General features: G+C 45.5%; 1 protein-coding gene across 1 annotated transcript in view; it reads left to right on the forward strand.

The window, feature by feature from the left end:
- The first annotated feature begins 1460 nt into the window (after nt 1–1460).
- Nucleotides 1461–17006, forward strand: part of dpp6b (dipeptidyl-peptidase 6b) — a 35113-nt gene continuing 19567 nt past the window's right edge. Inside the window, exon 1 of the mRNA XM_061294932.1 lies at nt 1461–2037. Within this exon, the coding sequence (XP_061150916.1) occupies nt 1981–2037 (57 nt within the window). The 5' untranslated portion in view covers nt 1461–1980. The remainder of the gene's footprint in view (nt 2038–17006) is intronic.

A 17006-nucleotide genomic window follows, 5' to 3' on the forward strand; every position in this document is an offset into this window, starting at 1 on the left:
CTTTTGATGCATTCGATTTTCCAATGAAAGAATAACAGATTATTTTGTATTTCCTAATTTGGCATTTTCCCTTATCATTGTGAGAAGCTGTGATATTTTTTCATAAAATACATATTTTTTTATCGACACACATTTTTTGCTGATTGTAAAAGACAGAGTGGCTCATATCGGTATCGGTGTCCGTCACGAGTACCGATACCTTGATGTCGATACGTACTTGCCCATGCTGAAGCATAATAATTCCCGGAAGCTGTCTGTGGAGGTTGTCCTCATTTAAATCAGTGGGCAGGAAAGCAAGTCCAAGGAAAGAACTTGATAAAGCACCCTCAGGACTCGGCCCCCGCAGAGTCTCATCTGGTCAGGCTCCTTGGCTTAGGTTCAAAGTCTGCACTAACTTGTGTGGTCTTTTTTATTTTCTCAACTTGATCCTCCGCGCCACCACCATAGCACAAGTGTAATTGGCCCCATGCATGTGGTTCTAAAGCTTCTTGCTCGCTCTTCCGTGTGCGCCGGCAGAGAGCTTGGCCGCTGTCCATGGTGCTGATGGCCGCCTCGGAAAGGCGGAATGCTTTCATGCTGCTCGCTGTTGTGCTGCCCACAATGCGCAAAAAAACAAAATGTCATTTGTGTTACGTGAACAAATATTTGAATGCTACCTCGGTCCACCACACACACATACAAAAATACGTTTTTCATCTTTTCTATCTGTATTGAGAGGGTGTGGTGTGGTGTGGTGTGAATTGTGTTTGGCCAAATGTGCTTTTCACTTCTCCACAGACTTCAGATTTGGTCATAGCTGGACTTTAATCATTTCAATAATAATTCCAAGGCTCCCTAAATCTTCACTAGAGCAATATATATAGATATATTTTTTATCAGAAGAAAACTTTCCCCTCTCTAATTAGTTACAGAACTAATACAAAAAAGTCCCTCCTCTCCCATCATTAGCATTTGCTGTGCTTGGCTTCTTTGCTCCCTGTGGTTCTGCTACTGCATCCAGGTTTTACTGTGTGTCATTATGGCCCACTGCGGAGCCAGCAAGGTGACAGTTTCAAACCAGATCGCCGTAAAGCTTGAGAAGAGAAACTACAGTACAGCTGAGTACACACATATAGTAGTGCCAGTCTGGGCAAATCGGAATATTTGGTCTTCTTTGCCATCAAAGTAACAAAGGGAGGGATTATCATGGTGTAAGGTGTGTTAGAGATCATTTTTCCTTCTGCTCTGAAAAAGATTAAGGCTGGCAATCTTGAATGTTAATATATTTTCATTTGCAAAAAAAAAAAACAATATTGCAAAATGTGAGATTCCCACTCAATTGACCAGTCAGTAAAGGACCCGTTTTTGGCATGAACAGGAACAGCGCTGAGGGCTCAGGTAACAACCAATCACAGCTCAGCTTGCGAACATCACATGACTAAACCCGGAAAACAGGTAAGTCCTAATTGGTACTTCGCTGTGCTCTGAGCAACTGTGATTTTCAGTCGACGCCAAATCGCACAATGCCTTTTTAAAGGTATTCATTGAAATATTAATAGAAAAATGAAATCGAAAATGAATCCAAAAAGCAATGAAGATCAACAAACTACTTTACGGTGCTGTTGTAGCACCAGCGTCGGAAGCGTTTTGTTTTCAAGAGTGTTTCCAACTCCCAAATTCAATGAAATTTCTCGAGCCAGTCTGCAGTGGTTATACAAAAAGAGAGCGCGAGGGAGAGAGAGAGAAAGAGCAAGGGAGAGGAGGAACAGCAGCAGCAGCACGTTGAGAATCTGCAGGCGCGATATCGAGTGCTACAGGTGTGCAGCATTTCATCGAATCCCATTGCGGCGTTTCCAACTTGCAGCCACTTCGAAGGAGGCAGAAGCGCGTCCATTCAGCCTGCCCAAGTGAGTGTGATTGCAGAACGCGGAAGCGTAACACTCCTACTGCGCTTGCACACAACGTTGCCTCCGGTTGTTCACGTCCACACCCCGCGGGAAGATGAACTCGTCTGCGGGTGCAAGCAACTACCGCCGGACGTCCATCAAAGGGGAAAAGGTAAGGTCTTTTTTTTTTTTGGTCACTCGTTAAAGCACAATAAATGTGTAAGTTGCTACTCTCGTGTCATGTTGTCCTCATGTGGTAAGGCTGGATGAGTTTTGCCAAGATTCACAATAGAAGTTCTCCTAGTGTTATTGTACTCGTTGCAATACCTCGTGAGCATAAAATGAATCAAGTCAACGTGACCCTCTGACAAAACCATATTGCGGCCCACAATTTTATCAAAAGTGTCCAGTTTGTCTTTGTTGCCAGTCCAAGGTGCACCTTGTGGAATGTCCATATAGAAAATGGATGGCAGGGTGAGGTGGAAAAATGAGTTCAAAATGCTTTGGAGCTTTGTGGACATCCAATTAAATGTATCGCTAATTAGCTATCCTTACATCTTTGTCCTAATTGATCAAGTTGTCACAAATGTTGCTTGTGTGCATCTGCTAATGCCGATTTAAGATGAGCAGATTTCTCCCCTCGGTGGAAAAATATGAATTGCATTCTTTTCTTTCATGTCGTCACGGCCCGGTAATAGCACTCCCACAATGCCGCTTCCAAGAAAGACCCAAAGTTCCCTTGAATTACTCAGACACGTCAATTGTTGGCTTCAATAAAGACGGGAAAGAAAATGCGTCGGCGCGTGAAGCTCTTCTCTTTGTTGAAGTTAAATCATCGCAAGCCCGTCTGCATCCCCAGGGCACGTCGGCCTACAAATTGCTTTGACTTCATGCCTTCCTCCGAGTTATCCTGAGTTCATACTCAGGTATGCGTAAAAAAAAAAAAAAATCCATCAATCAATTTTCTACCTCTTATCCTCACTCCTATGTGTAAGACTCTGACTTTAATTTCACACCATATATGGCCAAGTAAAGTTCATTTTGGTCAGAAATGCCACCTCCTCATGTTTAGTGCCTGTTTCGATGCATCCGATCGTTGTGTTATTTTGCCCTCTGCTGGAGGCTCGCAAACAGAGCCATTAGTCATCTGCGACGCTGCAACCACAATGTTGGCTTTCAAATCGAGCTTATTAAAGTTGAGTCGAATTCACGGAGGGATCAAATATGAAGGAGGTGGAAGCCTTTGTCCTTTTTAGAGGGCAAAAAAGAGGACATTTGGAGATGATTGTGCAAAGCTTAGCTTAGTTGTTAGATGGTGAGCTGCTATGTTGCAGGTTTTGTTGCTTTTATAAGATGTCATCGCCGCCTCTGCTGTGATGACGCCTTTCTTGATGCGTTGCTGTGGAAATGTTCCCCGAGTGGATTCTCTTCCCCGTCATCATACAAACGTGGCGCACGTTTTGCAAACTAGACGAGATGTGGGAGTTTAACTTTTGTGTTTGTCCCCCGGTAGCATGTGATCTGAGCCTAACGGCGCCAGCGGGCTAAATACTTTGCAATCAAAAGATATTTTATGCTGTTTTGTACAGCTTTAATGTTCTTTAAAAACAAATATGGTTGCTGTCTTCTCACCTTTTTGTTGTATTTCCTCATCAGTTCAATTAGCCAATGGCGCATCCCTCAGCAAAGTCTCATGGATATTGGTGATGTCATTTTTGCAGCATCTGAGGCAATATTATTTCTTGCCGTTGATTAACACTGAGAACGGTTCATTTGTTAAGGCACGTTGATTTATTCGGTGGCCTCGTGGTTACCTCGTGTTTTGATTTCGTTGACCTCGACGCAAGCGTCACCATCGGCTCAGGTTGGCAACCAAACATCTGTTAAAAGAAGCTAACCTCGGTAACGCTGTTAGCATGCTAATCTTCGCAAACACCTTTTGGTTTTGTGCTGTGAACAAACTGAATTGCGGTGCCCGAATTTAGTAGGACCGGATTTCAGGCAGATAACACGATATTTGTTTGTTTAATTCACACTCGGCGGGTGCTCACGCTCTCCAGCGCCGCGGCTATCGGTACACGAGCTAGTAAGAAGACAGTGTTTCATGACGCCACTTGAAGCGAGCTAAAAAGTCAAAGTGAACAGATAAACTTTTGGACAACACAATTTGTATGCAGCCAGGAAGAAAAGTCTCGGAAATACATTGTGTATTCACGTAGCAAGCTGTGTGTTTTTCACCACCCCGCCATTGAATGGCCTGTTTAAAATGTTTGTATTGCCGCTCGCCGTTCTCATTAGCGCCTGCAAAATGACTTTCAATTTCCTGATATGTGAACACCCGCCTAGCAACCCACACTATATTCAATGCATGCGCGGCTTGATAGCATCTGTTTATTCTTGCCAATGAGCGTACTTAGAGCGATAAAGCCGCGGCGCACAATAGCACATTGTTCACGCAAATGAAATTTGGACACACGGGAAGGGTGAGCCCGCTCGGAAGGGACCGCTGGAGACACGGGTCATTTGTCTGCGCTAACTGCCACTCTTGGCCTCTCCGGGGAGGCCTCTCCTGTAGATGGCAAGTATTTTTTGAGCAGCTCCGCAATGGCGCGCCGCCGAGAATCCCTCTCCGGTCTGGCGGGCTTTGTCCGTAGCTGCCACCTGTGACACGTTAGCTGAAAGCGCTAAACACAGCTACAGATAAAAGCCGTATCTCACGACTGCAGGTAACGCCACTTGACGGCTTTTTTTGATTTCTCAAGCGTGCCTTGGACACGTTCGCTGCACCTCGGGCTCAAAGCGGAGCTGCTTCGGCGGGCCGAGACGCATACCAAGTGCAGGAAGGCGGGGGAACTTTGGCCCCCTCAGGGGAGATCGCTTCGGGCCGTCGAGTCGTTTTCGGCAAGGGACTTGGCACTACGGTTTGAAGGACGGGCTCAGAGCCGCAAGAAGGACACTGAAAGGTTTTAGTGGCACCGAGGGGGACAGAAAGTGGAGTCAGACGCACGTTTGAAACACTCGGCCCACTATGTGCATGTATTCATGATCGTCTCATGCATTATTCCAATTGTGGCTTTTGATATCCCCTGAAAAATCATCTTTCATTTTTTTTAGTTCCGCTCGATTGCAAACAGAGCACGGTGTAACATGTAAAATTCAATCTTTTGACTTTGTTACGTTCGTACAAATAAGCAAATTTGGCAGGGTTGTAAATTGGTGGAATTGTTTTGCCTGTCACAAACTGTTCTGATTGTTTCTTGTTAACTCCTCCCTCAAAATCACTTATTCATCTCACCGCTAGTAAACATAATTGTGTTGAATAATACAATCACATTTTTGAGCAACTCATTTTCATAACATGTTCATTCAACACATTATTTTTTTTTTGGTGCCAAATCAGCAAGCGACAAATGGGGGAAATCAGAACACGATCAAGCCGAGAACCGCTGTAGATAAGTAGGGAACAAAATTCAAGGCTCATTGTGCGTCATGACTTTCCCATCAGGCACAAACGGCATGTGCGGCAATAGTCACCTTTTGTACTAATTACACTCGCTGACTTACTGTGAGAGCTATCGGCGCTCGTAATCACGCAAGTATATGTCAGGGTGGGAAATGTGACCAAAATCTCGTGTTGGTGGGCTTTGTTTAAAGGACCGCGGGGAAATGTCATGGCACAAAATCAGCTTGTTAATTGTACGGGCTTGCCTGGCTGCCGTTACAAGCGTTACGTCTGCGTTCAACTCAAAGGCCTTTTTTTTTTTTCCCGCTCTTCACTTGCTGTAGAGCAATTAGTCTCGCCGATAGAAGCTCGTCTCCTGCGGAGCGCATGCAAAGATGAACTTTATTTGACCTTTGTGTCGCCACCCGATGACTTCATTTAAAGGACCTCAAAAAATAAAGCAATCATTGGCCACTATTAATAGTTCTGGATGTAAACTTAATGTCAGCGCTAAAAATACTATTCTAAGTTTGGAAGGGAAGACAGATGTGAAGCAGTCGTCCAAAACGGTGCCTGTCCAAATCCACTGGAAAGTATAAATGGTCACATTGGCATCACTGCTCCGATCAATGTTTGTCTCCAGCTCCCATTTATCGTTTTGGACCGTAAACGCCCGTGTGTTCTACTCGCAAGTCTCTAATTGAGTTATCCAACAGAGTAAAGTCTTCATGAGAGCGTGTGCGCGAGCTAAGGGGGGGGCTTTGAGGCGGGGTGGGACCAAGGGCAAGGAAGAGGAGAGGTGTCAGAAGCACCCGAAGCGAGAAGAACCCCCCCACACACATTGCTACGTCTTGCATATAACGCCCCCCCCTCATTCCTTTGCGGAGGTGCGCTGTGAGAGGAAGACACCTGCTTGTTTGGGACCCCCTCCCCAAGGTCACACCCCCTCCCTCACTAGAGCTGAAGTGAAACTTCTTGAAGTGTAGCAGACCATGTCTGTTCATCGCCACACAGCTGAATGTAGACAAGGGCTACTTGAGCATGCATGGCACGGATTTTTTTCGGGGGGGGGGGGGGGGGGGGTCGAGGGATTGATGTGGTGGGCCGTTGGGGCAGCTAGCTACTGGCTGTGCATGTTAGCAAAAGAGGAGGAAGAAAGGAGTGCTGGCTACTGATTATGTCCTCTGCAGAGCAATATTTTCACTAGGTTCTTTTTTTTCAACCCCTCCAATGAATTTCTTGAGCTTCTGCCACATACGCCGCACAGAATTACAGATAACAATGTCCGCCAAAAAGTTATTTGCTGTAATTGTGATTTTTGTAGGGACAGTGTTGGAGGGCAATATTGGGAAAATATTTCTTGGCACACTTGGTTTATTGTGTCATCCTCCATATACCACAAACAAACATCTAAAACAGCAATTGATTTTTTTTTTTTCTAGGACCCTTTAATTTATAATCTTCACATCAATTAAACATAACTAACCCTTAATGCCATTTAAAAAAAAAAAAAAAAAGATTTTGATGAAAAAAACGTATTATTCTGATAAATATTTTTTAGAGAAAATAAATATTTCACTTAGAATAAATAAATATGAAATGACATCTGCCTTTTGTTTTCCAGCAAATCAGTAGTTGTCGTGTGACTTGCAAGACCCCTTCAGGGTCCTCGCTCCTCAATTTGAGAACCGCTCATCTAGAAGTTAGCATTCTACTATCTTTACTATCAGAAGTCATTTATGATCATTTTAAGGAGAGAACTCTCTTCATTGCATTCCATGACTGTCCGCTCAAAGATGATTTAAAATGCAATGCATTGTTCACAACAGCAGATGTACGCGCACGTGCACGTGCACACGCAGGCGGCAAGATGATAAGTCATAAATAAAGAAGCATGTTGCTGCGCTTGACTTAGCTTGGCATCCAGGGACATCATTAGTGTTCAACTGGTGTCGCTCAGCAAATAGTTGAAAATGTAATTATGGCTATAACCAAATGCAATCGGTTTTCTTATCGAGCTGGGGGTGATGTTGGGAGGAAATGAGGTATTACTGCAACCTCTCCAAACGTTTGATGGACTGGTCTTGTGGCTTTTTTTTTTTCCCCTCTTCTTCCCAATTAATTTGTGTCAGTTGGTATGTATGTGTGTGAAGCAAGCTGATGGGAGCAACTTGAGGTGTTTGCAAACCCACATTTGGGTGCTTGTCTAGATGCGTTGGTTATCTGACCACGGTTTGCGCAATAACGATGAAATGGGCTAAAATTGTCATTCCAGTGGAGCTGTTGAGATATTTCTGTTCCCAAGTTTTCCAAGCAAGCATACTTGTCATCCGTCGTCGAGGGAAGTGATTTCCCTCCGGAGCTTCTTGTGTACAACAACATCTGTGCCTCTTCAGCTGACTAAATCGTCTTGTCGCTCGGTTGCTAACGTGCCGATCGCTAAAGTAAATCGGTGTGTCGGAAAAAGTTTTTACCTTGGAACTTTTTACTTTGGAGCTGTCGTTTGGGTTTTATAAAGAATCTCATATTTTGGGCTCTATTTTCGCAAGCATCATTGGTGAGTGACAGTGGGCGGGGCTAGATACATGTCACCAATGGCTCATTCTTTATTTCTTGAGGGAACCCACACTGCTTCCTATACCTCCATTCGAGATGCGTCACATTTAAAGGGAATGAGAGGAGCCGCTTTAATTGGTGACGAATGCGGTCGTTGTGTTCACGCCCATGATGGCGCAAACCGCCCTTTTTAAATGCCTTGGCTCGTACAGTTGAACGTCTGCGCCACCATCTATCCAACTGTATTTCCCGAGGGCGTGCCGACCCAGGAGAATCATTAAGTGGTGAGACAGATGATGACGGGGACCCATAAGAGCCTTTGTGGGAGAGCAATCCAGAAAATATGTCCAACTTTTGAAAGAATATACCAACTTTTGCACACCGTCTTTATGACAGATGAATGAGGATGGTGAGCAGCGAGACTCAGCAGGAGGTTCTGCGAGACATTTATCCCAGCTGTGAACCACCGCGGCTCCTGTGAAAACGACCCATTTTGCACAGATGCATCGAGATAGCTCCAACGCGTGCTCGGCAGTACGACAGATTTGAAGTCGTAGTCCTCGTCGGAATTGGAGCTGCTCCGCCAGCCGTGAAATCACCCGCAATTGAGTGTGTGAGATACGTTCGCTCGCGGACTCCAAATGACTTCAGCCGGGAGACACGGGATGGAAAAGTGCAGATGTTCAGAGAGGAAGAGATCATCACGATAAGCGTGAGCTCCAGTTTGTGCCGACAAAGCGTTTCCCCACACTTTCCAGCAAATGAAGATCTTAATGGATGGAAGCGTGGGGAGCGTGTCCTAAAGCAAAGTGCCACGGAGAGGCACTCAAGTTCCGTTTGGGACCACGCAACCAAATCATTGGGCGACAATATAATACCAGCATGAAACTAAATGCAATTAATGATTTTTTTTTTTTTAAACAATTGTGATTTGAGGGAAGGAGCTCTGCGTGGTCGCTGCTTCATTGCGGACCACTTGACAGACATTACGCGTGAGGCAGAGTGCATGTGCTGCCTCTGCGCGTGCGTCCTTGCGTGAGCTCGACATCTTCATTGTGATGACCAGGGAGAAAACGTTGACGTGATTGCAAAGTGGGCGCCTCCGCTCCGTCTCTTGCCTGCCTGCTTGGCAAATGACATCGTGGACGGGGAGGGGAGGGGAGAAAAGCAACGTGGTGTGCATGCAGACGAGGACGAGGACGCGCAGCCTCAAAAGCTGAGGAGAAGAGCCGTGCAGAGATTGCACGCACGCAACGGTGCCGCGGGAATCGAGCGCTCTGTTGACGCTTGTGCCCTCGCTCGCATCATGGCTTCCTTGTACCAGAGATTCTCCGGCAAGATCAACACCGCCAATTCCTTCCCGCAGCCACCCGAGGCCAGCCGCCTACTCGGCGCCCAGCCGGTGGACGAGGAGAGCAAGACCCCCGGGACTCAGCCCCCGTTGGATGCGAGGCTGCTGCATATCCAGTGCCGCAGGAAATGCACGCGGGACGACGAGGATGTAAGATTGGATGGAACTTACAAGTCGGGCTCTGTGAGTGAGCGAGCCTACTTCAGACTCGCGTTGCAGGCTATTTATTGTTGCGAGTTTTCATTTTATTTATTTTCTTCGCGACTTTTGAGTGTTTGCAGAGATGCATGCTGACAGTTTCGGCAGGTTGCTTGCAGGCAGCTTTTCCCTCCCTCTCTGGGGCCATTGCAGTTGATGCAGCAATGCAACACATGGCTGTGCTTAAGTGAACTTGTTCTTTTGCAAAAATGTGTGTGTGTGGCGGCATCAAGAGCAGGTAGTCTAATTTTCGCACATCTGCTTCACAGCCAAATGTTCTGGGTTCGAATCGATGCTTCTCTCCTGGCTTTTTTTCTCCCCACGAATTGAAATGGTGATTTTGAATTGTGAATGCTTGTTTGTCAGTGGAACCTCGACACCATTCCCCCCCCAAACAATTCAGTGTAAAAGTTTTTTTTATTATACAAACCATCTTGGCATTGATTAGTGGATGGATCCACTGTATAGTTGTTGTTTTTTATTAAAAAACAATATTACCTTCATTGGATGTCAGGTTAAATGTTTTGGAGCTTTAAGTGAGAGTTCTTCTGCGGGGGGTTTCCTTCCAAAATCCCCATCGGCCCCACCTTAAATGGTGTTGTGCTAAGATTTAGGTCACGTCACAGCTTAGCTTGCACGGGGTGTATTTGAACCTGGATGAGACCACACTGTTCTCTATTTCTATTTCAAGGCAACAAAGGGTTAACTAAGTCTGCTTCCTTTGGCAGTATGACAGCTTTGCATAGTTAATGCCTTTTGCTGGCATGCTTTAATTCATTAGCAGCAATGAGCAAACACAGTCACACTGACCTGCATGTGTTAGATGACTAATTCATTTGTTCCAAGTGGCCCGTGAAAGAGAAGCAGCAGCAGCAGCAGCGCAGGCTTATAAATCTCCGTCGGTGACCTGACCCACAAGACGATAAATGGACTGTAATGGTTTCGAAATCCTGCCTGCTGATGGATCATTGTGGAAAATTGAAAATCTCTTCTGAATGCGAGCTCCGTGTTGTGAACTTGAGCCTTTCTGTGAGCATCCCGCTTGCAGATGATTATTGTGCTAATCTGACTTTGTAGTCTCACCCCCGCATTTTATAAGCACCTTCTCGTGCTTGAATGGAAAAAAAAAAAAACACATCCAAGCAAGTTCCTTGGCACCAACAGGTTGCATCAAGATCGTGGAAAGAGCTCTTGATGGGCCGGGCCCCTTGGCCGTTCTCCTGATTCATCCTCAAAATGGCCGCCGAGGCGCAGATATTCCTCTGCATTATTGATGTCTGGCAGCGAGCCGGTGCTGGCCGTCAACACCGCGTCGCTCGGCTTCCCGCAGCGCCTGTTTAATGAGGCGCGTCATTGCAAAGAAATCCCAACGATTGACCTCAGTGTTGGTTGCGCTGTTTGCCGATGCCGCGTTAACCTTGAGTTCACCTTTGCCCCCGAAATGGAGTCGTGCTAGAGCATGAAATTGCTTGAACCCACTCGGTGACCCATCAAAACCCAGATGGCATCCTGTGCTCAAAGTTTGCTGTTGTTGTTGTTTTGCTGAGCCTGAATGGAACACCTGCATGTTTTTCAACCAGCTTTTAGGTCTTTGTGTTGCAGCATTTATTGATTAAGTGTGCGCCGCGTGTGGGGCAGCTGATTGGCGTCACAGAGCCGCGGGGGGGGGGGGGGAGCTCAGCGGCAGTTCTTTTCACTTTTCTCTTTCCCCGGAAATAGCAGCCTGCATGTGATTGATTGTTGTGTGCGGAGAAAGTGGAACATGGTGACATTTAAATAGCGGGGATGCGGCAGGGCTGTGCTCCACAAACATTTCAGTTGCTGTTTTTTTTTTAACACGTGTGACGTATGTTTTTGGACCATTTAAAACAGTTCCAAGGTGGCTTCATAGAATAACTTCCACATCCTTCCATCAAAGTACACACGGAAGGGGGAAAGCATTAGCGCACAATTAACATTCATTGATCACATTGTGGTCCAAGTCGAAGGCTTTTGCACCGCAGGTGCGTTACCATGACGACTGGGCATGTGATGAGGGAAAGGTTGCTCAGTGTTGCTAAGGTAAAAAAAAAAAAAAACAGCGACTAGTAGACTTAAACTTAAATTCAAAGATAAACCAAAGTATCCAATCTATTTAAACGACTTGTTTATTTACTATAGTCGGCCATCGCTATTTGTGAGCGATTGGGATCGGCCTGGCACACACACACAAAAAAAAAATCCTTTAAAATATCCCTCAAAGGCTGATAAATATTCTATACGTGTGTGACCAGACACTATTAAATCAACAACTCAGTCATGTCTGCCATCTAGTGGTGAATGGGGATATCACAACTACGGTATCTCTCCAAAGCAGTGACAGCAGAAGCGTATTTGGGTGTATGATAGCTCAGCTGTCAGGAAGGATAACTTCATCCCTCCAGGCCTCTCTTAAGGCTCCTAATTGTGATTTCAGATAGCAAGTGTGACGAGGTGCCGTCTTTTCCCTAGAGCAAGATTTGAGAAGGCGAGTTTACCCGGCTTTTCATCTGGCAGCCAAATAGTTTGTTGCGCTCTTAACGTCTTTCTCATGGCCGGAAGCCATCAAGTGCCATCCTCCAATTGAACCTTGCTTAGATTTCACGCTGCTTGCTACCTTTTACTGTCAAATCCCGCGGCTGCTCAATGTCTCCTCCTGTGAGGATTTGGGAGTTGAGACGGAACAAATCAAGCATTCCGTGTCTTCAGGTGGCACATTATATGCACGTTGGCCTCGATTAAAAACAACAACTACAAAAGATCAAGCCCGATGCTTGTTGAGAAGAGCTCGACAACGTGCTGGGTGATGTCTCCCCTGACGTCTGTTTGTGCTTTGGAGAGTGTTGTCCTTGGTTGGATTACAAATCGTGCGGCTCAAGGGGGCATCGGGATGGAACGATTCCACTCTGCCGGGATGTAAATTCAAAGTGAGCGTGAGGTGGGAAGTTCGGCACGATTGACGGAAATAAATCCGTTTTTTATTATCCCCTAAATTGCTGGCTTTGCAATTTGAAAATTGCATTCTCCTGGAATTGAATTTGATGAATTGCTCAAGCCTTTTACCAGGCTACGCCCGCTGTGCCGGCCGGCGGGCTTGCTGACATTTGTTTTGGCTGAAAAGGAGGCGAACGGCACTATCTTCACATTTGAAAGCATGGCGGAAAATGACTTGAATTGAAAATCCGGCCCACCGCTGTTAGCAGGAGATGAACATCTATTAAGGTGCTTAAAAGGACATCCAAGTTGGTCGGTGACAAGCCCCGCCCCTTATGTTCCTCCACGTTGCCATGGCTGCAAAGGTGCAGGGAGCGAGGCTGAGAGATGGCAACACACACTCACAGGGACACACAAAACAACACACACAGACACACCCCGGTAGTTGTGGCTGCCATCTGGAGATGACGTAAGGCTGGCGTTGCAGGCTGCCTGCCGTCCACCCACCCACGGCATATTTCCAAGACAAATGATCAATCCGACGGCTGGTGACAGCGCCTGTGTGTCAAGGTGGGCAGAATGAGTCGCTATCGATCCGCCTCCCTTCCTCTGTTCCCACGGGGCATAGCAACAGGTCACCCTGGCCCCCTGCCATTAATGCTAAAGCCACGTTTTTCAGCGCTGTCACTTGTCAGCAGTGGTGTCTGCCTCCTTCCTGTATGATCCCCCATGACAGTGAATATTAATCAGAGCTGAAAATAAAGCATACTGAAGGTGTCATTTGACATCATCTTCACATCCATGCAATCTGTATTGTGCTGAATTATTCATGTAGTAAAAAAAAAAAGGTATTCTTGTTTGACAAGAATTTGTATTTGTTTACATCCTGAAATTGTCCATCACAGGAGATTAATTAATTATTTACCAGCTGTAAGATGTTTTGTTTTTAAACCAAGTATATTATTATTATTATTATTATTATTATTATTATTATTATTATTATTATTATTATTATTATTATTATTATTATTATTATTATTATTATTATTATTGCAGTCCTCTGAGATATCCTGAGATAGCTCCCCAAGGAAAAAAAAAAACCTCCTAACTCTGCCATCTCTTCAAAAAACATGATGCAATTTTAAAAACATGCACAGTAACCAATTGAATCAATGATGGTGGTTTTTTTTGTTTGTTTGTTTTTGTTTTTACAATGGAATCCCCCTTTTTTTTTTTTTTTTTTGCCAAGGCGAGCAAGCATCTGCTGTTATGACCCAGAGGGCAACATCATCCTCATTCGCTGATTGCCGATTACTCTTCCCTCTTTTGGGTGAAGAATAAGTGATATTGCGTTGTTCGAGGCCGTCACGTTGTTCCTTGACGCACATTTCAGCAACCGGATGCCAAATCGACTTCTGAGAAGGGAATATTTTTTTTGTTTTTGAGGAAATGCGCTCAAGCATTCCCTTTGCTGCCTCTGCTTAAAATGGAATTCTCATCTTTTATTCCCTTGAAGGCGTAAACATTGTGTTTAAAAGAACATTCCTTCCTTCCTCCTCAAAGACAGCCATCTGGAGAATAATTATTAATAATGAAAGTGGAACTTTAAAGCCGGTCGGTGGAGGGGAATTTTTTTGTCAGCAAGAATTAGAGCGGCAGAAGCCAACAGCCGTTCCTCCCGAGTCCTCTCGCTGTCTTTTTCTTGGCTGAGATCAGGCACCACTAATCTGTTGTGTCACACGGGCGCATTTTCTTATCGACTCCGCCATGATCCAGCGGCGACACGGCTCTGACGCACACCAAAAAAAAAAAAAAAAAACACACACACTTGAAGTGGACAAGGTCGTCTTAAATTCCTTGGGGATGCAACGGTTCGTTTAGTCAAAGTGTGAGGGAGCATATGATGAATGTTTATTAGCGAAGAAGCTTTGTAGAATGTAGGTTTTATTTTGCGTACCCCCAAAAAAAAAAAACGTAATTTTCGGACTATAAGTCACGTTTTTTTTCATAGCTTGGGTGGGGGGAGGCGACTTATACTCAGGAGCGACTTATATACATATATATGTTTTATTTTTTCACTTTTTTGGGCATATTATGGCTGGTGCGACTTATACTCCGGTACGACTTATAGTCCGAAAATTACGGTAGTCAAAACAAAGAAGCCTTTTAAAAGTGAAAACCATATTGGATGCACACCTGCTGCTATTTGTTTCCTTTTTCTTCTCCTTTGTCACGACTCAGTTTGCACCCTCCCGGCACATCATCGTCATCATATCCAGGCTCAATGAGAATTCCGTGTGAGACTCCGGAAGATTGCTTTTCCCTGAGCCGAGAGTGAACGGCTGGCGCGAGATGAAGTCGAGCGTGTGGGGCTCGCATCGATGTTGGGAGTTGATCATCATCATTCTTGGGTGGAGAAACTTACGGAGGGAGGTTCAGTGTGTGGGGGGGGTCGCACGATTGAGCGAGCGTCTTCTCCGGAGCTGGCAGCTTGTCAAAGCCTTCCCCTCGATAAAGCTCAATCCCGGTGATTGATGTTCATGGCCCACACGTGTTGCTGGCTGCATCATTAGAATGGAGATTTAGTTTGATGCCACTTTGCCGGGATGCCTCCGACAAAGTTAGCCTCGCTGGATTCCATTTTGACGCTGACTCGGAAGAATGACGCTTTAGCTGCTTATTCGTTAAGTCGCTCGACAGCTGTCGGCGGTTGACCTTTGTGTGTTATGCAATCCGGGCCTGCCTGCCGGCGAGGCCTAAACGCTAGCCGACGTCGATTTACCAACCGAGAACTGTTTCCTAAAATTCTCTTCATTTTTCGAGCGCGCAATAGAAAATCCACGGATGGATTTTTGTCAGTCCAAGGCTGCATTGGAATGAGGTACCCCTGTAAATTAGAATGCAACTTGGGTAATTGGAATTCTATACGCTAGCCTTATCTCCAAATAGATTATTTCCTCTAATGGGTGCCCCAATTAGTCGCAAGGTGTTTCATCCACTTAGGACAAATTAAGCCGATCTTTTCTTATCGAGGAGGGGCGGGGTTAACTCCTTGGCTCACCAAAACTGAGTTTGTGCAGTCTTGCCACATATTCCTTCAAACTTCAATATGGTGGCATTCAATATGAATTGATCCTACGGAGGCCCAATTGGGACCATCAGAGTGCTGATGTGCAAATGTCTTGTGACTGAGCAAGACTGTGCCACTTGACCTTTGACTCGCTCGGCCCAACCTCTGACTCAACTGGACTGGCTTGGAGATCAGGACTAGTCCTGTCTGTAGCCTGTTTTTAAATGAGTCCATCACTCCGATCCGAGATTATTCTCACTCAGGGCTGAGGTGTGTCATTTCTTTTTCTTTTTTTTTTTAACCACCAGGTCGTTATTCTTCATCGCTCTCTCTCTCTCACTCTCTCGCTCGCTCACTCTTTGCATCCTCATCACTCGTCCACTCGCTCTCCTCCGTCTTGTTGCGACGCTCGCACTCAGCCACTCCGGCAAAATGAACGGCCGAAAATTGTCCCGAGTGGAGAAAATATGGAAGGTGAGTGCTTGAATGACTCCTTTTCAACTCCATCCCGCGTGTTGCATCTCGAGTGACCCATTGTCGAGGTGTTTTCAACACTTGAGGACCCCCTGAGCCCCCCCCCCCCCACGTCGTTCGTTCGTTTTGAAGTAGTGACAAAATTATAAGCGCTTGAGTTAACAATGGTTGTGTAATAGACTTGTAAAAATTATTGTCCGCCATTGTGACAAATACAGTCCAAAGTAACTGCGTGTGATTAAATATCATTCGACTTTTATAGCGGCTGTTTCTCACTCAATATCTTTGAGTTGTTGCTGTGCGCCTGAACGGAAAGTATCTTTTATGAATGTTGTCTCCTCATTACCTGACTTGACTCATGCGGTAAGATGAGGCAAAAAAACGGATGGACTGACTGCGCAGGAAAAAAAAAAAAAAAAAAAACACCTTAATGGACTTTACTTGAAGTCTGTGGTTAAGCACTGTCTGCACTGTAGTGCACAGAGTGCCTCAGCATTCCTGTCGTGCATGGTTAGCTTTTTTAGATGGATGCATATCTAATAAGCCCCGCCCTCATCGAAAAGTGATCGAGTGTTCTTCGGGCCGTCGGTACGAGAATTCATTTGAAAGTCTTTTTAACAAACAACACGAGGGCTCCGCTCGTTGACCGCATTCTCATTAAGTGCATTAAAAAAGACTTCCTGCAATTCTGGAGTACATTTTAAGTCAATTTTTTTTTTTGTAGCCAGATAGAAATAACGCAGAGGGCATGAAATTTTGCATTTTGTCCTTCAATCTCAGCCCATACTCCTGCACAGGTTGCCGCCGTATCTAAAACCCAAACATTCTTATCAGCAGAGGTTCGGGCTGGGCGGTGTTGGAGTAAGTGGATTAGGCCAGAAGATAGCCAGCACTATCAGACTTGTGCGCTGTCAGCGCCGCGTCAGTCTCGCAGGAGATGCCGATGCAGTTTTGTAAGCCGTACGTCAAAGCCAATGCATATTTCATGCTTCGCTCACTGCGCCGCCGTGTGGACCCGACCAAGTCAGAGATTAGTATCAGCGGAAACTGATCAAAGCTTCTTTGATTCTTTCTATATTTTCCTTCAAAGTCACAGAA

The sequence above is a fragment of the Syngnathus typhle genome, linkage group LG13, assembly GCF_033458585.1.
Source record: "Syngnathus typhle isolate RoL2023-S1 ecotype Sweden linkage group LG13, RoL_Styp_1.0, whole genome shotgun sequence".
NCBI classification, from domain to species: Eukaryota; Metazoa; Chordata; class Actinopteri; order Syngnathiformes; family Syngnathidae; genus Syngnathus; species Syngnathus typhle.